The sequence below is a fragment of the Fistularia commersonii genome, chromosome 14 (genome assembly GCF_037954325.1).
Source record: "Fistularia commersonii isolate RoL2024-O1a breed Wild chromosome 14, RoL_Fcom_v1.0, whole genome shotgun sequence".
NCBI classification, from domain to species: Eukaryota; Metazoa; Chordata; class Actinopteri; order Syngnathiformes; family Fistulariidae; genus Fistularia; species Fistularia commersonii.
The window spans coordinates 1,849,723-1,873,366 of NC_141297.1; the positions used below are offsets into that span (position 1 = coordinate 1,849,723).

General features: G+C 45.5%; 2 protein-coding genes and 1 long non-coding RNA gene across 9 annotated transcripts in view; 1 reads left to right on the plus strand and 2 right to left on the minus strand.

The window, feature by feature from the left end:
* The window catches only part of ppp1r12b (protein phosphatase 1, regulatory subunit 12B), a 31,536-nt gene extending 24,746 nt beyond the window's left edge, over positions 1–6,790 (minus strand). For 6 of the 7 annotated variants that reach the window (XM_086159573.1, XM_086159572.1, XM_086159577.1 and 3 more), the window contains exon 1: positions 2,509–3,023. In XM_086159573.1, coding sequence (XP_086015699.1) covers positions 2,509–2,610 — 102 coding nt within the window. In that variant the 5' untranslated portion in view covers positions 2,611–3,023. Of the gene's footprint in view, positions 1–2,508; positions 3,024–6,548; positions 6,656–6,734 lie in introns of those variants that run through there. The other variant, XM_086159578.1, reaches the window with a different exon arrangement.
* Positions 6,791–14,639: 7,849 nt separating this feature from the next.
* Positions 14,640–22,332, minus strand: LOC147226859 (uncharacterized). The gene is made up of 5 exons (XM_086159580.1): positions 21,814–22,332; positions 17,339–17,814; positions 17,020–17,182; positions 15,897–16,311; positions 14,640–15,082 (listed from the first exon to the last, which is right to left on the minus strand). Coding segments are annotated over exons 1-5 (1,353 nt in total). The 5' UTR covers positions 22,111–22,332; the 3' UTR covers positions 14,640–15,080.
* LOC147226860 (uncharacterized) lies at positions 15,050–16,904 on the plus strand. The gene is made up of 3 exons (XR_015107113.1): positions 15,050–15,113; positions 15,300–15,369; positions 16,789–16,904. It is a non-coding gene; the product is annotated as an uncharacterized LOC147226860 (long non-coding RNA).
* Positions 22,333–23,644: the final 1,312 nt, after the last annotated feature.

Genomic DNA, 23,644 nt, shown 5'->3' on the forward strand with positions numbered 1-23,644 from the left:
TCTGTGAATGACAGGGTGAATTTTTGTATGTCTTCAGGAAATGTGAATGAGAGGGTGAATTTTTGTGTGTGTCTCTATAGGATGTGAGAATGAAAAGGGTGAATATTTGCATAAATCCAAAACATCTGTGAATGAGAGGGTAATTTTTTGTGTATTCATATAATATCCGTGAATGACAGGGTGAATTTTTGTATGTTTTCAGGAAATGTGAACAAGATAGTTAATTTATCGTTTCTCTCTATGGGATGTGTCAATGAGAGGGTGAATTTTTTTTAATGTCTAATGAGAGGGTGAAATGTATGTCTCTTAAGAACGTGTGAATGACAGGGTGAATTCTTGCAAATGCATTAACTTTTGTATGTCCATGGGAAATTTAAATGAGAGGATGAATTTACTGCCCGTCTCTTTCGGATGCGCAAATGATAGATTGAGCGCAAAGTCTGTCGGCGTGTATTTGAATGAGAGTGTGATATTAATGTCGATTAAGAATGAGAGGGTGAATGTTTGTTTATCTCTATATCACCTCCTGCTCTGACTGCAGGATCAGGTCTGCACATCATAAAAGAATGAATGCAAATACTAGATCTATAGAAATCTTGGCAGCATCTCCCCCGCCTGCACCACATAGAACCCGAGCCGGAGTCCAAACGATACATCGAACGGCGGCAGATTTCCTTCTTAGGGAATAACCGGGGCGTCCGATGCTGCGGACGAGGCTCAGCAGATGCGAGGGGGGGGGGGGCCGGACGCCATCGACCGGAGGCGGCGAGGGGGGGGGGGGGGGGACATCACCGCGACACACTGGTGGAAACAGCATCCCCGAAGGCACTCTGTAAACACAACCGGCCCTTGGTTTTACGGCCGCTCGGCCCGACATCCCATGACATGAGGGGTCACACACACACACACACACACACACACACACGCGTGCGCGCGCACACGGGCGTAGAGCATGACTCCGCTAGCGCAGCGGGGGGAATTGTCTGCAGCAGTTTGCAAAACACCCGTTTGTCTTTCAGAGCCTCTCCGTCTGCTTCTGTCACAACATGACTTCATCTGGACGGCCTGGATTTCCAAGTAGGAAAATCTGAGCAACCTGCTGCCGTGCACGCCTTCCCCTCCTCCACCTCTTCACCTCTTCTGGATCTCACCCCGGCTCCCATGACCATAAAAGACGTTTCTTCCACATCCCCCTCACCTTTCTCCGCGATCCCGCCCCTCCTCCTCCTCCTCCTCCTCCTCGTTTTTTTTTTTTTCTTAAACGCCCCACTTCTGTCTAATGATGTGTGTCATGAAATAATCCCAATCTGTTCTTTGTTTACGCTCCTTCCCGCCGTTCGCAGCTGCGAAACTCGTTATTTCGCCATCCAGGACCCCGGTTTCCCATCAAAACATAGCGGCGGACGCTAAAAATATTGCGCCGATCTGATTCCGCCCCCGCCGCGATTTTCTCTCTCTCGCTCTCCCGTGAAAAGTCCGCCGGCTGAGAGATGGCGGCTGACGTCACGGAAAATGAACGCCTGCGTTTCACCGCGGATACGCCACGGAGACGCTTAAAAAAAAAAAAAAAAAACAGGCGTCGGCGCTTCTAGGTGAGCATCCGCTGTGTCATGGGTGGATTTTTGACTCGTCGAAGACGGAAAAACACGAGTCAAAAACGCCCGAGAGATTAAAAGATTTAGGAGACGGGCAGGCGGCTCGCGCCCTCCAACCCATCAGACCAATCGGGAAGCAGGAACCTGGCCGTTTTAACACCGATATCATTCCAATAAATGTTCTTGTCGAACTCTTCTTGTCTTGCCGACTGGAGACGCCCTCATCCCAGAGGCTTCTTCATTTCGTTTCTGAGTAGAACCGCCGGGGTTTCGGGGCGGGTAGAGTTGATCTGGAAGAGCTAATCTGCAGAAACTAGCTGTAAGAGCGGTTGTTATGCTAACGGCGGTGTCGCTCGTTCCGTCAAATCCGTCTCGGTATTGACAGCGATCAATACCGAGATGTATTTGGACCAGGCAAAAAAAAACGGGAAAGACCCACCAGCGGAACCGGTACCCGGTAACAAGTCTCAGTTCATGGGATCCAACGGGTTTCACTCCTTTTTTTAGCTTTACCTTTTCCCTTTCCGATCCAGGTCATCCCACCACGAACGACGTCCCCTGTTAGCATAACAAGCGCTCTGACAGCTGGTCTCTGCAGATCAACTCTTCCGTTCACATAACAAGCCATCATAACCTAGACCTGCACAAAATCCTGGCGGTTCACTTCGGAAACTCAAACATTGGAAGGGAAGAAGCTTCTGGGACGAACATCTTCAAGCGAAGAAACTCACGGTTGCCAAGACATTTCGACGAGAATTCCCCGCGAACCGGATGACCAAGAACCGCCTCTTTTAGTTTAAAAAAAGATAGTCGCATGCATTCTTTCGTAAAAAAACGCATCCGCGGGGTGGAAGCGTGCGTTCCCGACCGGCCGTAAAGCGACAAAAGCGCCCTCGGGAAGCGGAGGTCTTACTCGGTAGCTTTTTTCAGTAGGGGATGGAGAAGACGGAGGCGAGTCGGTCAGCGACTTCCTGGTGCGAGTCAGATCCTTGGAGCGGGGGTAGTAGGAGGACATCTCCCCCCTTCCTCCTCCGCCTCCTCCCCGGCCGGGGGTCGACTTCTACTCTAACATTCACAAAAGGCCGCCGCCCTCCGGCGACGACGACGACGACGCAGATGCAACCGCGACCCCTTTTTAATCCTCCTCCGGGCGACAGGTGTGAGCGTCTCCTCGGGAAACCCTCGGACGGCGATCCTTTTTTATCCCCTGCCTGTTCGTAACACCCAGGCCCGCCATGAAATGTGGAAAAAGTAAAAAAAAAAACAAAACACACTAGCCGGGGGAAGCTAGCTCCCGCTGCGGCCACTTGCAAAGATTCCCAAACTTGTACACTCTCTCTTCATCTGCCTTCCTCCGCTACTCCCTCTCTCGCTTTCTCGCTCTCTCCTTCCCCTTTTTCACTGCTTGGTCACCATCCCAATCCCCCCCTCGCCTCCCCGCCCTCCTCCCCGGCTCTGGCAGCTCTCGGTGGCCGCCTGCCAGGGGCTCCCAGGGCTAAAAATTGTCCTTTTATGTGGACCGAGATGAGGGGCGGCACAAAGAGAACCGGCGGATTGTGAATCCCTGGAAGGCCGGTCCGGCAGCGCGATGAAGAGCCGGGTTTTAACATTTCAGGGTGGGCGACACGAGTCGTATGTGGACCCCCCCTCCCCCCCAAAAAATGAAAAAAAATAGTCTCCTGACATGAAATGATGTGAGAAAATGTTAAATTCTCATGCGTTTTGCAATAAGCACCCCCCCCCCGCCCGCCCGCCCACGCCGCGGTATAAACAGTTCGATCGCGAGGGTTAATGCAATTCCCGGAATTTTGTAATCGTCCGTTGAAATGTTTGACTGTGTTTTGGCTCCAAACTGGGTCATTGGTTTTTTTTTGTGTCGCTCTGAGAATGTGAGGCTGAAATCGGCGCGTCGTCGCAGCGTCGGGAAACCGACCTCTGCCACCGCCGACAAATTAATAGACTATAGAAATGGAATTTCATGCTTTGGTTCTGTTTCATTTTGTTTGTATTTTTGACGCAAACTATGTGAAGCGCCTGCAGAAGTTATTCAAACTATGAGAAAAAGTTTGTAAAGCAACTGTCATTGCAACATCTGAGCTGAAATGTTTCTTTGCTTGGAGAAACAGAGCTGCTCTGAAGGCTTTTCTGGAGCTGAATGCTTGTTTGTCTCCATATGAAGGATTGGGTTTGATGTGTCGTAACCATAATCATCCATCCCATCTCAAAACAACAATAATAATCATAGTAAAATAATAATTGTAATAATAATTATATCGATGGATATGATATCAGTAGAAATAGTAGTTTTATAATCAACATAGGATCATACTTATAACTATTATTATTATATTAATTATTATTGTTATTAATTATTTGATTATTGTTGTTAATATTATTATAACTATTATTATGATATTTATTATTATAATTGTTATTATTATTAACTATATGATTATTGGTGTTAATATTATTATAACTATTATTATTATATTTATTGTTATATTGTTATTAATATTAATTAAATGATTATTGGTGTTAATATTATTATAACTATTATTATTATATTTATTGTTATATTGTTATTATTATTAATTAAATGATTATTGGTGTTAATATTATTATAACTATTATTATTATATTTATTGTTATATTGTTATTATTATTAATTCAATGATTATTGTTAATATTATTATAACTATTATTATGATATTTATTGTTATATTGTTATTATTATTAATTCAATGATTATTGTTAATATTATTATAACTATTATTATGATATTCACTTTTTTCAATTGTATATGATTTGTAATTGTATATCATCAATAATTAATTCATAGTATTATTCTTCTATCATTATTATTCCTATTATAATTATTGTTATTATTGTTGTGTTGTTGTTATTATTAGTTTTGTTGTTTGTTTATTAGGAAGAAGTGTGATGTTTACCTGCCGACTCCATTTCCAGTACATGTTTGAATGCTATGCTACGCTAACCCCTCACTGTAGTCTATAGATGATTCTGTTGCGTTTAAAACCACAATATCAGATTGGAGGGATATGCAACTTCAAAATAGTCCTTTAAAGGAACCCCTCGCCCACACACACACACACACACACACACACACTCGTTGTTCCCATAATCAAAAGCCGGCTGGTCGCTATCTTCCTTTTATAGTGCGGTTCACAGCGCAGGCCTGTTCCTGAACTCCGTCCTCCCAAAAACCAGCCCGGGCTGAGGAACACTGAGCGTTCTTCATTAGCATGGAACTCACAGAGGAAATAGACGGACGTAAAATGACTCAGCGGCGTATTTCTAGAATACTGAAAGTCGTCTCACCGACATAAAGACTGTAATTATCGGCCGAATATCCAACGAGCGTCGAAAGCGGGCGCGTCGCTTTCCCTTCGCGGCGTATTTACGTTTACCGGCTTCTTTGACACCAATTAACCGGGAACTTTCCGCCTTCTCAGGACAAACTCATTAATAAAGAAAGCTAAATCCAGGGATGATTCACGAGTTGGAGCGAAGCCTCCCGGCGTCCGAGGGAGTCGTGACGTTCCGATGCCAAATCCCGTCCCGTCCGAGCCAAAGCCTGACGACCTCACATGCATCAACCGCACTAAAAAGTTCTGCCGCGTTTCGGTCGTTCGTCTCAAACTGTGGGAAAACTCTCGAAATCCGGCGTATCTCCGCTGCGTGTTTACCAAAATAACATCCATCCCGGACTTTTCCGCACGACCCCGTTGATAACGGATGTAATATCTCCACCCCAAAAGGGTCTGGAGCCTCCCGGGAGACGACTTTGAAAAACCCTCTGGTTTAAAGATAAGCTCCGCGCCGTTTATGTATTATCGTGTACGCAGGGGGGCGTTGGGGGGGAAGCGGACTATTAAATCCTGCGGCGGAACAGTTCCGTAAGTGATATCGTTCTGCTATCCACCGCCAGGAATTCAGACTCGGATACCCAATCTCGAAACACCCGCCGGAGGATTTTGTCGCATGATCCGGAGTTGGAAGCGCCGCCTCTGGATCCACCTGGGCGTCTTCGCCGACCCTTACCGACGTTCCCCAACACCTGTCTTTCTCTTCGTCGCGACGTGGAAATATCTGTTAGTCCGGGTGACGGGCGGCCGATGAAACCCGGCTGCCCGGAGCGATTATCGCGGACAGATTTAGTCCGCTAAGAGACTCTCATGTTACGGACTGATCCCTGTTCCAGATTCCGCCGCGGAGGAGGAGGAGGAGGAGGAGGAGGAGGGGTGGCGGCAGCTGATCCTCTGACCCGAGGTTCGCCGGCGAGGGAAAAACCGATTTCCGATCGCGCTCTATCGCGCCTTCGCCATCCGGGGGTTTCTGACGCCGTCCTGGAAATCTCATTTCTTATCGTTCCTTCCCGAAAATCCCGACGCCGAAATTTTTCGTCGGGGCCGAGAAGCGCGATATCCAGGACGGCGATCCTCTCCGATTCCGGAGATGGTCTCGGTTTTGCCCAATATGGTATGGAATGCCGAGACACCTCGGCCATGTGATATGAAGCCACTCGGAGAGCGTGGGAGGGGAGGAGGGGTCCTCTCCGAGAAATTAAACAGGACTCCACGTCGAAAAAAGAACCGCGTGCTGCGTCGCGACGGCGGAAAACGATTGCGGTTCGTCTCTAAATGTTGCATCAGGGACGCCTTTTGAAGGCCGGCTCGCCTCTCGGGGCTTCCGAGCTTCAGGTAGACGGAGAAGGTGATCGTCGGCGGCGTCTCGGACGGAGAGTGAAGAACATGAACTTCTGTGATCTCGCGCTTTGTGTGGGTTCGCTATTCAAAGAAGACCTTCTGGAGAAGGTTCTGTCGGTTTGTGATGGACCCGGGAAAAAAAAAAAAAAACACCGTTGGGAAAAGCCTTGGCTCCATCTAGTGGTTTAACAAGAGAAGATCAGCAAACTCCTAGAAGGAGACGTACCTCCATGAGGGCGTCTCCTCGCGGATCCGTGTCAAAGGTCACCGGCGCTGCTTCTTCGATGGGGTTCTGATTCTCATCGTGCCGCCGCCGCCGCCGCTGCTCTTCGCCTGCACGCCAAAACAAAGCCACGTTACGTAAAACGCGCGTCTGCTGACCGGCGCCCAAAAATAACCCCGTGATACCAACCTCCGGTTGGGCCGCGAGGCGAGAGGCTCGTGATTTGACAGCGGGGGAAGGTTTCCGAACCGGCCTGGACGTTCCCTTCCTGTGCCGACGTGGAAGGTTGAAGATTGAGAAGAACCGTCACCCCTCTCGGACCCCCCCCGCCCCTTCCCTCGCCGACCTCGTCGACGTCGGTCCAGCCGAGCTCGGACGGATCCGCGGTTTCCGGGTTGCTCTCGACCCTCCGGCCGTCCGCCGAGCCTTTCCTGCGGCAGGACCTTTCAGCTCCTCCATCTTCTGTCCTCCAGTCCAGAGGCGACAGGCTCTTCTGAGCTTCCCTCAGGTCCGTCAGGGTCACGCCCTGCACGGCGTCCATCGCGTCAGTCACGCGAAGTAAGGCAAACTCTAAGACTTCTTTGAGGGTCCCTTACCTGCGTGGACCTCCGGGTCTGCCTGGCGTGGCGAGACTTGGCTTTCCTCTGAGATTCTGCTTCTTCATCCCGGACCGGCGCCAGATAAGGCCTGGGTTTGGGAACGTTTCAACACATAAATGTCAAGACGAGAGCGTAAGACGGGGACACGTGGAGGTCTTTGGAAGGATCGCGTTTCCATCTCCGCGAAGCTCTTTAAACATTTACCTCCTTGGCGTGTTTAATGTTCATCCCGGATCCAGCTTGCTATTTTGGGCCATTTATTTAGAAGACGGTCTGATGGACGTGGAAAACAATCTTCTTCTTCTTCTTCTGCTTTGGGTTTTTCCCTTCGGGGGTCACCAGAGCGATTCCACCTTCTCCATCTAACCCTATTTTCTGGATCCCCCTCTCTCACCAGCTACATTCATATCCTCTCACGCAACGTCCATCAACCTTCTTCTTCTAGACCTGCTGCCTGGCAGCTCCACCTTCAGCAACCTTCTACCCAGATCTTCAGCATGGTTTGAACGTGAAGAGAGGAGTGTTAGTGTCCAAACCATCTCAGTCATCATTTTGTCTCGGTCATACATGTCCTGCACCCCTGTGAGAAATTCTTCTCTTCCTTTGGGCTTTTCCCGTCAGGGGTCGCCAGAGCAAATCCACCTTCTCCATCTTACGTTATTCTCCGTATCCTCTCCTCTCACGCTAACTAACCTCATATCTTCCAACACTACATCCATCAATCTTCTCTTTGGTCTTCCTCTAGACCTCCTGCCTGGCAGCGCCACCTTCAGCAACCTTCTCTCCAGATCTTCACCATGGTTTGGACATGGAGAGAGGAGTGTTCATGTCCAAAGCATCTTTAGTCATCACTTTGTCGCGGTCATACATGTCCTGCACCCCTGTGACAAATTCTTCTTTTCCTTTAGGCTTTTCCCTTCAGGGGTCGCAAGAGCAAATCAACTTTCTCCATCTAACCCTTTTCTCTGGATCCTCCTCTCTCACACCAACTACCGTCATATCCTCTCTCACTACATCCATAAATCTTCTCTTCGGTCTTCCTCTAGACCTCCCATTGCAGTGTCCATCTACCAATATATTCACTACCCCTCCTCTGTCCATGACCCAACCATCTCAGTCTGGCTTCTCTCCAAAACATCTAACTGACTCATTCCTGATCCTATCCATCCTGGTCACTCCCAAAGAGAACTTCAACATCTTCATCTCTGCCACCTCCAGCTCGGCCTCCTCATTGTTACTGTTTCTAGACCTTACAGCGCGGGCGGTATCACCACTGTCTTGCCCACCTTTCCTTTCATTTAATAAAAAAAACATTGTAACAGCAGCTTTCACTGCATTACTATTGATGTTCTTATCAAACGCTGAGTGGTTTTCCAAAGACAATCGTGAGACTGGAGTCATTTTTCTTCAAGATTTGAAGCAGATTTAGAAAAACAAGAGATAAATGCTAAGGCTGTTAGCATTTCAAGCCTCACAGCAAGAAGGTCATTGGTTGGAGACCTTTCTGTGTGGAGTCTCCACGTTCCTCCAGGTTCTCCGGGTTCCTCCCACAGCTCAAACACATTTTCGACAAGAATGAACGAATGAAACAAGCTAGATTTAACTCCATACATGCACGGATCACGTCATGTTTAATATTTTTTAATTTTTTTTCTCACGATCTCAGAGTTCCCGGTGACGCCGTGAATCGGTTCACGGTTCGCTTGTTGGTTTTTAACGCAAATGCATAAACACAAAGGGTGAAGAAGCAGTTTTAGCAACATGTTAGCACATATGTTATAAAGTCAAACGCCGACACATGCTAATTTGCATTATGCAGGACATCCGGAGGAAACGTCGAATTTCCTCCCTCGGGTTCCGCCGTCTCGTATTACACGCGAGCAGCCGGTCTTTAAATGCTCTCCGGTGGTCGCTTTAAGATGCAAGCGCCATTTCCGTCCGGGGGTTGCAGAGACATCCAGAAAGCGCTGAGTAAGCGTTTTACCCCGAGCCGACCGCCTTTCCTCCGGCTCCTCCGGCGTACAAATTTCTCAAGATACGAACGTCGTTTGACCAGATGCTCCAAAACACATCCATTAGCCGTATCGCCGCAATCGAGAGCCTGGAATCTATATTCCATCTTAATCACCGTTCGTAAATCTGCTTTTACTCTCCGCTGCGAAAACCAATCGGTTAAAGTAATCGCTAAGAATAGGAGCCGTCGGCCAAAGTAAAAGAACATAAAAAAGGAATAATAATCGTAGATCGGGACGAGAAGCTCATCTTAAATAACCTTCAAGAAGAGGTTAAATCAGTGCTTTGGGGCCTGAAGCTCCTAACGGGCAAAAACTGCACAAAAAAAAACAGCTGAAACTGCGGAGAAATTAGAACAGAATGACTCGGGCCCTCGGAAACTTACCTGGGAGCGAAGGCGTGCATGATCCTGGCGGAGGGTCAGGAACGGAGTGTGTGTTCGTGCATGAGTGTGTGTGTGTGTGTGTGTGTGTGTGTGACACTGCAGCAAGGATGGGGAAGGGAACGAGTGCAGAGAGGGAGGAGGAGGCGGAGATGTGCACCGTCGATGCATCTCCACAATGTGTCAATGATTATTTTATTTTTTCCAGCCGACGTCGACACGTGGGACCAGAAAAAAAAAAAATATATTCGTAAATATTTTATCATGTAGCGGCAAATAATAGGTCGAATGAAGAAAAAAAAAAAAAAAAAAAAAAAAAGATAAGGGATTTATTTATCGTTTCTCTAAAAGTGAGTTTGATATGACTGTGAGAAAAACCCGTTTATTCGTGCATTCGTTATCTCGACTGCTAACTTAGCGTGGCGTGGGGGCGGAGCCTATTCCTGCTGTCACTGGGCGAGAGGCGGGGCTTATCCTGGACCTCCCATCCTCAGAAAGGCTTCTTCGGCATCCGTCTTTCAATCGACTCCCAGGACGGCGCCGGCCTCCCTGATGAGCTTATTCAGTGTGTTAGCGTCGGCATGCTAACACACACGTCGATGTTGGACGCCAAACATCTGCAGACACTGAAAGACTCGAGTCTCCTGAGACAGAACAGACGGCTCTGACCTTTTCTTGCATCTGTGTTTTTAGTCCAGTGTAGTTTATTTTCCTAGTTTATACTTATATTATATTCATACACGCTCACGACCTCGTGACCTCATACATTCACGCGTGTCGTGCCCGAAATCTCCTTCTCGGTCTCAGCTCATTCACATCCTGCTTATTTTTGGTTTATTTCTTTTATTTTTATCATCGCTATTGTCACTCTGTTTATGTTGTCGTTTTAATCGTCTTCTGATTGTCTCTCGATTTATATTTAAATCTATATTCATTTTTTTTTGACACTGTAACTGTTACGCTGCTGTGACAAAAGAATTTATAAAGTTAGTTGTAAAAGTAGATATATTGTATAATAATAATTATATGATATAGTTAATTATATAGTATATTTATTGTAATAAATACATTGTATAAATAAATTGTAAGAAATATATTTATTATATGATATAGTTTATCGCCTTAACAATAATGTTTATTAAGATAAGTAAATATATTGTATAACAAATATACAATATATTTATTGTAAGAAATATATATATTGTATAATAGAGTTGATCACAAAAATAATAAAATTTATTAAGATTAGTAAATGTATTGTATAAAATAATTATACAATGTATTTATTGTAAAGAATATATTGTATAAATATATTTATTGTATAATAAAGTTCATCGCATGAACAATAATGTTTTTTTAAGATAAGTAAATATATTGTATAAAAATAAATATATAATGCAATTATATATTTATTGAAATAAAAATATTGTATATATATGTATATATATGTTTATATATATATATGTTTATTTTATAAAATAGTTTATCATATAAAAAATAACATTTATTAGATAAGATAATTATCTTATCTGTTAGCATTATTAGCAGTGTCACAAAGATACTTATGAATAACATCGGCAGATCAAGCCTTTTTTTCTAGTGACACATATCAGCATTGGCTCAAATTATCTTGAGAATTATCTTCAGAGACATAATTATATTTTATGTATAGTTACACATCTATCTATACACACACTGTCTAGCTCAAATATAATATTTGCTAGTGTATCACTGATTTATCCTGACAGGAAGTCTATTGATACTTGACGCTTATTTTTTGTTGTTTTATTCAGACGGGAAAACCTTCCACATGAATGACACCAGCTCCTTCTTCCTGCAGTAAAGTCCAGAATATATGAATAAGTAAGTGTTTTTTTTTGTGTTTTTTATGATCACAGGTTCTCTGGGTAGACGGTTGGTGATTCAGCATGCGGAGCCGGCACGCCGTTTTTGTGACCCGGACGTTCTCTGCATCATATTTGCATCCTCTTAAGATCGGACCGGGACAGGATTTTGGAAAATATTTACGATTTTGAGAATTTATGAATAGCAAATGCCGCCGTCTGCGGCCGAGCGCGAGTGTGAGTCCCCTTTTTAAGCAGTCGGACGCAGAAAGGCGAGGTCACGGCCTCTCATCCGTGAAGCCCGACGGCGGCGGGAAAAAAAAAAAAAAAACGGACAAGCAGGTGAAAAAAAGTTTTTGTTTTTTTTTTTTTAATTTAGAAAATGAAAAAAATAAAAAAATCATATCAGCAATAACCAGTGTTGAGGGAGAGCAGTGCATTTTGGGAAATCTTTTAAAATACACTTAGATTAATATTTCCTATTTATCTGGGACATTCAGCTGTGCGTGATTTAACTTTTTCTAAAAAAACAAAAAAAAAAAAATCACGGTTGCAGATTTCGCAACTCATGTGCCGGAGGTGTCTTTATTAATCCAGTGCTGAGACGTGATTGGCTGAGATAATCCCGCTTTGCTTTGTCCTCGCACATTCCCGGTACTGGGATTGGTTGAGAGATGTGGACCAGGAAGTGGTTCTTCTGTGGTCCGGGGGGGGCGTCGCGGCTCAGGTGGAGGCTAACTGTGGCGTAAAAGGAGAGGTTCCAGCTTGGACCTCCAGAAGAACCCTTGAGAGAACCTGCTTCCGAAAGCCTGGACGGGCCATCAGTCCGACTCCTTCACGACGGCCGGATGCAAGTTTTGCCGCAGAGCGATCTAGATGTCGGGGGTTGTTGCTGTTGGTGAAGTTAGCGCATCAGAAAATCTGCTGGCCTGGTCTGAAACGCTTGTCCTACATGAGGTGTGAATGAGAGGGTGAATGGTTGACCGTCTGATATGTGAATGTATGAGCGAGTGAATTCCTGTGCGTCTGGATGTGACGAGTGACAGAACAGAACTTACGCTTGTATGTCTCTGTGACACACGAATGAATGAGTGTCTGTATTTCTGTACATGTGAATGAATGAGTGAATGATTTTATCAAAATGACGAGGGGGTGAATGAATGTGTGAATGAACGAGTGTCTGTATTTCTGTACATGTGAATGAATGAGTGAATGTTTGCATGGTGTGTAAATGAATGAGTGAATGCTTGTATGTCATGGTGTGTGAATGAATGAGTGTCTGTATTTCTTTATATGTGAATGAATGAGTGAATGTCAGTATGGTGTGTGTGAATGAATGAGTGAGTGTTTGCAAGGTGTGTGAATGAATGAGTGAATGTCAGTATGGTGTGTGTGTGAATGAATGAGTGAATATTTGCATGGTGTGTGAATGAACGAGTGAATGTCTGCATGGTGTGTGAATTTATGAGTGTCTGTAAATGTGAATGTATGAGTGAATGTTTGCATGGTGTGTAAATGAATGAGTGTATGTCTTTATGTGAATGAATGAGTGAATGCTTGTATGTCATTATGGTGTGTGGATGAATGAGTGAATATCAGTATGGTGTGTGAATGAGTGAGTATATATGTGAATGTATGAATGAATTTTTGCATGGCGTATAAATGAATGAATGTATGCCTTTACGTGAATGAATGAGTGAATTCTTGTATTTCAATAAGGTGCGTGAATGAGTGAGTGTCTGTATTTCTTGATATACGAATGAATGAGTGAATGCTTGTACGTCAGTCAGGTGTGTGAATGAATGAGTGTCTTACTTTACATGTGAATGAATGAGAGAATGCTTGTATGCCTGCATGGTGTGTGAATGAACGAGTGACTATCAGTATGGTGTGTGAATGAGTGAGTGCCTATATTTCTGTATATGTAAATGAATGAGTGAATGCTCGTATGTCATTATGGCGTGTGGATGAATGAGTGAATATCAGTATGGTGTGTGAATGAGTGAGGATATATGTGAATGTATGAGTGAATGTTTGCATGGCGTATAAATGAATGAATGTATGCCTTTACGTGAATGAATGAGTGAATGCTTGTATTTCAATAAGGTGCGTGAATGAGTGAGTGTCTGTATTTCTTTATAGGCGAATGAATGAGTGAATGCTTGTATATCTGTATAGTGTGTGTGAATGGGTGAGTGTCTATATTTCTTTATATCTGAATGAATGAGTGAATGTTTGCATGGTGTGTAAATGAATGAGTGAATGCTTGTACGTCAGTAAGGTGTGTGAATGAATGAGCGTGTTTTCTTTATATGTGAATGAATGAGTGAATGCTCGTGTGTCTGTGCGGTGTGTGAGTGAACGAGAGAATGTCAGTATGGTGTGTGGGAATGAATGATTGTCGGTATTTCTTTCTGTGAATGAACGAATGAATGTCAGTATGGTGTGTGTGAATGAACGAGTGTCTGTATTTCTTTCTATGTGAATGAAGGAGTGAACGCTTGTGTTTGTATGTCGTGAATGAATGAGTGGAAACAACAAGGAGGTGAACGGATGTTTGTCTTTGTGATTTGTGAATGAACGAGTGAATTATTGCATGTTTTGACACGTGAGCGGGTGGATTTATGTCTCCATGCGATGGGTGAATGAACGAGTGAATGGTTTTAAGTCTCTATGTGAATGAGCGACCTCGTGCACGTGGCCCTCCGATAGATCCAGGGTTGAACGCCGCCTCTCGTCCAATCACATCTGAGAAAGGCCGCAGCTCCCGTGACCCTGAGTGCAGGATTAGCGGCGTAGATGACGAGTGAACGAAAAAAAAAAAAACAGAAGACGTCAACCAAACATTTACCGACGGAGGGTTCGAAACATTCACCCTTCGTCTCGAAATGTTCTAATTCCAGCTAGGATCGCGGTTAACTATTAAAAAAAGTGCAGAAAGAAGAAACACTCTAGCCTACATCGTACAACTTTCCAGTTTTAGCACAGTTAGCAAAGTAAGAATTGATTTAAAAAGAAAAAACAATTTGTCCTGATCCAGCCAAGCCTCCACCTTGCGGTGTGTAAACAGGGATGGACTCCGATCGCTCTCTCCCTAGAAGTCCGACAAGACGCCCTCGAAACATCCGAAAACAAAGAAACGTTTTCGTGTCGCCGCTGAAAGGCATCCGTTATGGCTTCAAGTTTTCGTCGATAAACAACTTAACGCATCGGCTACATGTTGTGTTGTTGTTTGACGGTTTGACGCGGAGAGACGTTTGTTTTTTTTTGTTTTTTTTTTTGTTTTGTTTTTGTTTTTGTTTTTTTTTTTTCAAAAATGCCCCGTAGAAAGACAGAGCTCTGTTTTTCAGGTTAAGGCTTCTGAGGTTGTTGTTGGCAGGCGAACCCTGAACTTCCCGGCTGAACCGCCATCTCGCTCCCCGCAGCTCCCTGGATTTTAGCCCTCCGACTCCGGCGTGGGGGGAAAAAACAGGAGTCACGTGACCGGCTTCAAGTCGACCACGGATATAAATACAGCACCGGACCACCGGTCCCCCCCCCCCCCCCTCCGTTTGTGTGTGTGTGTGTGTGTGTCCTGTTTCAGACGGTGACTTGTACTGACAAAGAGTTCCCCTCCTCCTCGGTGTGTTTGTCCCGTGTAGAAAAACAAAAACAAAAAACACAAAAAAAAAAAGAAATCCCCTCGTGTCGACGTACGTTCTGCAAGAGACAAAACAGAGAACAAGTAAAGGTATTTAATCGGATCGATTAATCTGAATTAATCGCGCTTTAATCGCGGGTCGATATTTGACACGGGAAAATAAGACATTTAAATTTGTTTATTTCCCCAACCGACTGACGGATGAGTGCAGAGAAAATTAATCGTGACCTGTTTCGGTCGCTACGTTTGTTTTGACGTTGTCTTTTTGGATGGCAGTCGGAGAACTCGGCGATGGATTTGCCGATCCACACAATCTGGATGTTTTAATCTGAATTTGAACCCTAACGTGAGTCTAATGGCGACACTCTGCTAGCTTAGTTAGCTTTGCTGTTATCTTCCACAGCAAAGTTAAAAAGGTAAAGTACCAACTTGCATGCTGGTACAAAGCTAACATCATCGAACTGCTTGCTCCTACAAAGCTAACACAACCAAGCTACACATTCATACAAAGCTAACATAACCAATCCGTGACCTTTTACTAAGCTAACATGACCGGCCTGAGCGCTTATATAAAGCTAACATGACTGACCCGCGTGCTCAAACAAAGCTAACAGCACTGATCCTCTTTAAAATATGAGGCTAGCATTATCGACCTGCGTGCTCGTATGAGGCTAACGTGCTAACAGCGGGCGGAGATGCTTCTGTGATAGCCAACTTCCGTCTTAACAGCATGTTTGTTTCTACTTTGCAAATTAAATTCACGGCGCGATTAAAATGCTTTTCTTCTGACTTCCCGGACGCACAAATAGTAAGAAACTAGAACATCGATAGTTTACGTGGCTAACGTAAACAAGCGGAGGCCGGCTCACGTACATTCGTCCTCTAGCGGCGTGAAGTCTTCGTACGACGCTTCTTCATCCTCCCACTCGGGCGGCTCTTCGTCGTCCTGAAATTGGAGCCCTTCTAAAACCTCATCGAACAGCGACTCCTGGGGTTCGCTCCCTCCTCCGGGAGCCTCCTGGAGCGCTTCCTCGTCGGCCTCCTCCACCTCGGGCGCCTCCTCTTCGTCTAGTTTCTGCTCCTCGGCCTTCGGGTTTGGTTCCTCCTCCGTCGGAGCCGCCGAATCCGCCTGATCCTCCTCTTCGGTTTCCTCCGTAGGGGCGGATTCGGCGGTTCGGCCCTCGTCTTCGGTCGCCTCCGCTCGGCCCTCGTCTTCGGTCGCCTCTTCTTCGACAGCTTCCTCGGTTTCCTCCGCGGAATCGGCGAGGGGTCGAGCTTTCCCCGCCAGCTGAGACAAGGAAACGACAACGGCCGTTACAAATAGAGCCCGGCGGGTCGGTCCTTGTTTATCACTAATCGGATGCTCTCCGAGAAATGAACCGGTTAATGAGGCTCGACATCTGCGACGCCTGGCCCCGTGAAGAACGTTAAATGGTTTTTTAACTATCCACCTTTTGTTACGGATATAATTGCACACTTCGACTGAAGCCGTCGGGGGTTTGAGGGATGGGGACGATTGGAAGGACATGACAGAACTTTCATCCGGTCGAGCGGATAAAGGACACACAAAAAAAAAAGACGATTTTTCTCGGAGGAGTCCGCTGAACACTGCTTTATTTACCGCTGGCTGATCTTCTTGAACTTCAATTATCTTCTGCTTGTCCTTTCAGCATTGGACCCAGCCGACCCTTGCCCTCTCCTCTCAAACCAACTGACTTCCTGACCTCTTTCCTTCCATCCCATAAACCTTCTTCTTCATCTCCAGAACATCAAAAATTCGCCGTCCGTCTGTTGGACTCCTTCCTGACCCTCTACCCTGCTCCTCACTCCCAAAGAGGAACCTCCACATCTTCATCTCTGCGTCCCGTCTTCTCCTAAACCAGACCACGTGGCTGCTCTCGCCTCCATCTTCTACCGAGAACCCGATGAGCGACATCCCTGCATGGGTACGTTTAATATTCGGTCTTTTTCAGCGTTTCAACGGGGCTTTCCAGACCTTGGTGACCTGGCCCTGGATGTCCTCCAGCTGAGCCATGAGCGTCGAATGCACGTTGCGGGCCGCCGCGTCCTGGTCCTGCAGACTCTGACGCACGGCGTTGAGCTGCTCCTCCACGCCGGCCTGCCGCAGCTGCTGGTTCTCCTCGCGCTCCAGGAGCTCCCTGAAAGAAGAACAATCTCTTCTAGTCTTGCATGTGAAGCTCCAGAGAGGGGAGTGTAGCCACAGCTGCCGCCAGGGGGATTTGCAAAAAAACCAACATGAAGTTATGGGTCAGAGGAGGTGAGCGATGTCACCCGCTGCCTTTTCCACGACCTACCTGATGGTAACCATCTCCAGCGCGACGGCTTCCGCCTTCGCCTGGGAGTTGTCCAGCTGTTGCTTCAGGCCGACCAACTCCGCCGCCTGTCCGTCGAGGCCGGCGGCCAGATGGCCGAGCCTCTCCTCGCCGTTTGACTCCATCTCCTCCAGGTGGCCGGTCAGGCCTTCCACCCGGCGGGACAGCTCCTCGCTCATGGCGGCCAAACCCTCCACCTGCAGCCCGACGCCCTCCAACTCCTGGCTCCGGCCCGTCAGCGCGGCCTGCAGCTGGACCAGGCGCTCGGCCGACGCGGCGCTTTGCCGCACCTCCGCCAGCCGGCTTTCCATCTCATTGTGGAGCGACAGCAGCTGAGCGGGGAGGTCCAGCGTCTTGAGCTGCTCGGCCGTCGCCGAGGCGGCTCCGATCTGCTTCTGGGACAAGGTGTTGGACTCCTCCAGAGCTTTCAGGCGAGTCTCCAGACTCTCTGCGATGTGCTGCGAGAACGAAAGGACGCAATGTGGATCAGACGTCTGTTTGTTTTCCTGACAAACTAAATAGGGATGAAAAAGGTCACTGGAGGAACTTTCTGCACTTGGAAGAACCTTTTCAGGTTTCTTGGTGCATTCAGACAGCACAGGGTCAAGGGCCTGTGGACCTTCAGGTCCTAGAACCATCTGAACTCCTACTCCGAGGTGGACCCTTTTTAGGGTTCCATAGCAACTATGCGACATCGTTGCTACTCCTTGTGGCCTGCGGAGCGCCGTTTTTAAAAACTGTCGTGCTAACCCTGCTCGCTAATGGCTAACTGGGTGCTTCAAAATGCAGGGAGAAGATGAAAACACCTCAACCCATCTGATGGTCCATGGTTGTTATTCCATGAACACTTTGGCAGCTTCCACCTTCATGTCGTCTTACTCTTCCCCCTACCGAGGTCCTTCACTGTCTGCGGGATCGCAGAGCTAAAAGGTCCCTTTGGTGGAGGCTACATCCTGGAGGGAATTGTATCCTGATTTATAGTCATATTTATTTGACACTTATAATCTGTTACACTGCTGTGACAAAAGAATTTCCCCTCTGCGGACCAATAAGGTTTATCTTATCTTATTCTTTTCCTTTGGGCTTCTCCAGTCAGGGGTCACCACAGCGAATCCACCTTTTCCATCTAACCCTGTTCTCCTCCTCTCTCACACAAACAAACTTCATATCCTCTCTCACTACATCTATCAATATTCTCTTTGGTCTTCCTCTAGACCGCCTGCCTGGCAGCTCCACCTTCAGCAACCTTCTACCCAGATCTTGAGCATGGTTTGGACACGAACAGAGGAGTGTTCGTGTCCAAACCATCTCAGTCATCATTTTGTCTTTGTCATACATGTCCTGCACCCCTGTGACAAATTCTTCTTTTCCTTTGGGATTTTCCCTTAGGGGTCACCACAGCGAATCCACCTTGTCCCTCTAACACTATTCTTTGTAACCTCCTCTCTCACACCAACTAACTTCTTATCCCCTCTCACTACACCTTCAATCTTCTCTTTGGTCTTCTTCTCGACCTCCCACATGGCAGCGCCACCTTCAGCAACCTTCTACCCAGATCTCCACCATGGTTTGGACATGAACACTCCTCTGTTCATGTCCAAGCTGTTTCTGTCATCACCTTGTCTCAGTCATACATGTCCTGCACCCCTGTTTCCTTTGGGCTTTTCCCTTCAGGGGTCACCACAGCGAATCCACCTTGTCCCTCTAACCCTATTCTCTGGATCCTCCTCTCTCACACCAATTAACTTTCTATCCTCTCTCACTACGTCCATCAATCTTCTCAGGTCGTCTTCTAGACCTCCAATTCCATATATTATCTTATTATTTATCTACACATCTATCGATATACATACTATATATTGTCAATATATACATACTTTCTAGCTCAAACTTGCTCGTGTATTACTGATTTAATACACTTTCTATTGATACTTGCAATGCATCTGTTATGCTGCTGTGACAAAAGAATTTCCCTTATGGGGATCAATAAAGTTGAGCTTATTCTTATCTTATCTCAAACACTGTTTTATATCCCTGTTTTATATCCCTGGAGAAGTTTCCTTCTTGGTGCTACTGCCTCCATACATGCAAGTCAATGCTCCACCTCCAGGCAAGCAGCAGGGAGACCCCAACAAGAGATGGTCTGCATGGACCATATGGATATTGTACACTATGTGCTGGTACAGGTCACACACAAACACACACACACACACACACACACACACGGAGGCCGGTGAACTTTGCTTTATGATTGACACGGACAGGCGACCTTTGGATTCTCTCCGTGTAAAATATGGCAACTCTGAGTGCCGTTTCTTGGGACTCGGCTATTTTTAAATTGAGGCTGCCACTTCCTGTCCAACATGGCGGCGGAGGAGACGTCGTCCCCCGGGCGGTCGGAGCTCGCGTCAATTTAATTATCCGCGGCCGAAGCGTCGCGGGTTCACTGTTCGGTCGGGTGGAACGAAAAAAAAAGGCCGCAATACGTATCCTAATTATTTAGGAAAACCGGACAGGATGCTACACGGTTTCTCCTCCCCTTCGCTTCAAAAATAGACCCGCTGCATATTTTACGCAAAAGCAAAGCCTCGGAAAAGGAAACACGAGAGGCGACGTTGTAACATCTGCAGGGAAATGGAAGCGGCGGGCGCGAGCTCGCGAGAGGAGCTCAGGTTATCGGAGATATTCTCTGTGAGGATCAAAAATCAAACACTAAATTTAGCTCCCGGTGTGTTTGTTTATTTCTGGCCGAATCATCACGGCCGGCGGCGACATTTTCCACGGGCGGTGTTGGGTTGTGTCGAGCTCCGGCTCTTCTTGGGTTCGCCGCTAAGACGAGCGTCCCTTTGGATTATAGGTCAAGAGCAAAGCTTCCTCACGGCCGCCAGCAGCTGCGAGGACGTTAGAAATAGCGTTTCGCGCTCGATGCGGTCTGGCATTTTGAAATCGGATCGGACGGCCTGCGTTTCTGAACGCGGAGCCCTTATCTTATCGTTTAAAGTGTTTATTTTAAAAAAAAAATTAAATGATGGGGTTAATTCTGGTACTTTTGCGAGTACCTTCAGTGCATTATTTAGACTTGTATTTACAACGACTCCAAGCGCAACATAACTTATCTTAGCATGTTTACAAGAGCTTCTGCTTACAAGAGCGTTAGCGACCGCTCCAGACCCGCATTTCACTGGATCGCATCGCTTTTTAATTCATCATTTATTATCATATTGCTGCATTTTAATATTTTTTTCCTTCTTTTATTTTTGTTTGCTCCACCGAGGAGCGGAATTTTGAATTCTATTCTAATTCTAATTACAGTGTTATATGCAAATGATGATGAGATGAGGTGTTCTTTCATGATCCCATGCTTAGGAAAATGTTTTGCGTCAGCAGCAAGACTTACAAGGAAAACAGAAGCTAAAAATACATGTAAAAACAAAAAAATAAAAAGTAAACTCTGAAGAGTAAAAGTATTCCGTATTCAAAAAGTATTTAATAAATAATAACGCGCAAAAAAATAAAGGGAACACTTAAACAATTCAAAATCTTTGTACTTAAGACCTTATAACACTTTATAGCCTTGACTTGTTACTTTGACACTTTATAGTTTTATTTGTATTTCTTATTTTCCCCCCTTTTATATACTGTTTATACAATTTCCTACTATTATTTATTATTGTTATGTTTTACTTGAAACTCTGGCACAACAATTTCCTGCAGGATTTAAAAGTTGTTCTTACTCTTATTCTTATTCTTATTAATTCCAAGTCAGTCCCGCTTGTTTGAAATCAAAGTGCTAAGATTAATTTGGACTTGTTTTAAGGACATGACATCAACGTTGGCTCAGCCCGGAGTGTGTTTTTTACACTTCCATTTGGAGCGCGACTCCAAATCCAGACCTGCACGGGTTCATACATGTGATTTTTATCGATCATTTTTGTGCAATTTTATCATCAACGCACTCAACTATGTAAAATGTCAAATGTCAAATCTTTGTAGTTAATAGTTAACAGTTAAGACAATTTATATTTCATTGTATTTCTTATTCTTCCTCCTTCCTACTATTATCTAATACAGTTACATTACATTACATTGCATTTGGCAGACGATTTTATCCAAAGCGACTTACAATAGAGGACATAGGGACTGCAAATAAACTTGCAAATACACGATGCACAGGAAATATCTAATACAGTTATGTTTTTACTTGAAACTCTGGCACAACAATTTCCTTCGGGATAAATAAAGTTGTTCTCATCTCATCATCTCATCTCAAAATATTTCATTAATTCACATTCAGGATGTGTTATTTTACCGTTCCCTTTGGAATTCAGCTGTTTATTGTCATTCTGCAGGCGGAGTGAGTGAAACGTGGCGATGACAGTTTGTGTATTTTGGGTTGCAGTGTTTCAACTTAAAATAATAATAATAATTTCTTTAATTTGAGGTTTCATCTCCCTCACCTTGTCACTGGACTGGCGCAGATCTTCGTGCGCGGATTGCAGTTTGACGAGCTTCACCTGCAGGGCCAGCAGGCTGTCGGTCAGCTGGCCGAGCGTCTGCTGCTGCTGGAGGAAGAACCAGCCGCCGGCGGCTCCTCCGACCACCACGGCGGCGAGGAGGAGCAGCAAGGCGGCCAGGGTGGAACCGGAACCCCCGCTTCCACCTCCTCCACGGGGCTCTGACTCCCCCGCGTCGCTTTTCAAGAAGTTATCTTCATGCTTGTGGTTGCTCTTGCCTTTGCGGTGCTTGGCGGTCATCTTGCAGAGGACACGGTGTTCCGGGCGTGGACGGACGGAAGGCGGGGATCCCCGACGCTGCGACTGCGGCTGTGGACGTTTCTCGCGTGGATGATCGTGGGAATTGTTGATTTTTTTTTAATTATTTTTTTTAATTTTGTTTTTGTTTGTGGAAGCGGGAAGGGGGGCTGCGGACCGTGGGTTCAGCCGGCGCGCAGGCTGGAGGGCGGGCGGCGGCGTGGGGCGCGGGGGGGGCGGGGGGGGGCGTGATGACGTAAAGTGGGCGTGGATCGCCGTCTCGCCCACTCAGGAAGCCGCGGACGCGCCGCCATGTGCGACTATTTTTACCGCAAAAAAAAAAATTAAAAAAAAAAAAAAAAAAAAAAACTATTTTTACCGCAACCCGCCGGGGCTCGAGCTGCCGCGTGCTGCCGGTAGCGGTGAACTACTTCCGTGTATGGGTCTTCCGTGTATGGGTGCCGCGTGAGCAAATCCACTTCCGGCTTTCTTTGCCGCTTCCAATTTTTTGTCTTGATATTATTATTATTATATTCCTATTAATTATACATTCATTAATATAAGCATTGTTATTATTATGACCACTTTATGATACTTTATAATACACTTCTTCTTCTTTTGCTGTCTATTTATACGTGGATGTCATCTGTCTCTCTATTTATATATATATATATATTTATATTTATATATTTTTATATTTATATTTTTTTTACATTTTTTATTATTTTACGTTATAACTGTTATGCTGCTGTAACAAAGGAATTTTCCCAATTGGGATCAATAAAGTTTATCTTATCTTATCTTATCTTATCTTATCTTATCTTATCTTATCTTATTGTTTTCCTTTGGGTTTTTGCCTTCAGGGGTCACTGCAGCAAATATACCTTCTCCATCTAACCGTATTCTCTGGATCCTCCTCTCTCACACCAACTAACTTCATATCCTCTCTCACTACGTCCATCAATCTTCTCTTTGATCTTCCTCTAGACCTCCAATTCCATATATTATCTTATATATACATATAAACATCTATCTATATACATACTATATATTGTCTATGTATTGATAATTTCTGGCTCAAATGTGTCGTGTATTACTGATTTAATACACTATCTATTGATACTTGCAATGCATCTGTTACGCTGCTGTGACAAAAGACACTGTTTTATATCCCTGTTTTATATCCCTGGAGAAGTTTCCCTCCTGGTGCTACTGCGTCCACACATGCAAGTCAATGCTCCACCTCCAGGCAAGCAGCAGGGAGACTCCAATAAGAGATGTTCTGCATGGACCATATGGATATTGTACACTATGTGCTGGTACAGGTCTCTCTCACACACACACACACACACACATTCACACACACACAACTTCATATCATCTATCAACACGTCCCTGAATCTTCTCTTTGGTCTTCCTCTAGACCTCCTGCCTGGCAGTTCCACCTTCAGTAACCTTTTGTTCGTGTCCAAACCATCTCAGTCATCGCTTTGTCTCGGTCATACATGTCCTGCACCCCTGTGACAAATTCTTCCTT

Bases quoted from the DNA above. Each gene is read 5' to 3' on its own strand.
- LOC147226859 (XM_086159580.1), bottom strand. From the start codon at position 22,110: ATGACCGCCAAGCACCGCAAAGGCAAGAGCAACCACAAGCATGAAGAT. The intron at 17,815-21,813 runs GTGAGGGAGATG...TCGTTCTCGCAG, and splicing joins TGCGCCAGTCCAGTGACAAG to CACATCGCAGAGAGTCTGGA. The intron at 16,312-17,019 runs GTCTGGAAAGCC...TCCTTGTCTCAG, and splicing joins TCCAGGGCCAGGTCACCAAG to CTGGCGGGGAAAGCTCGACC.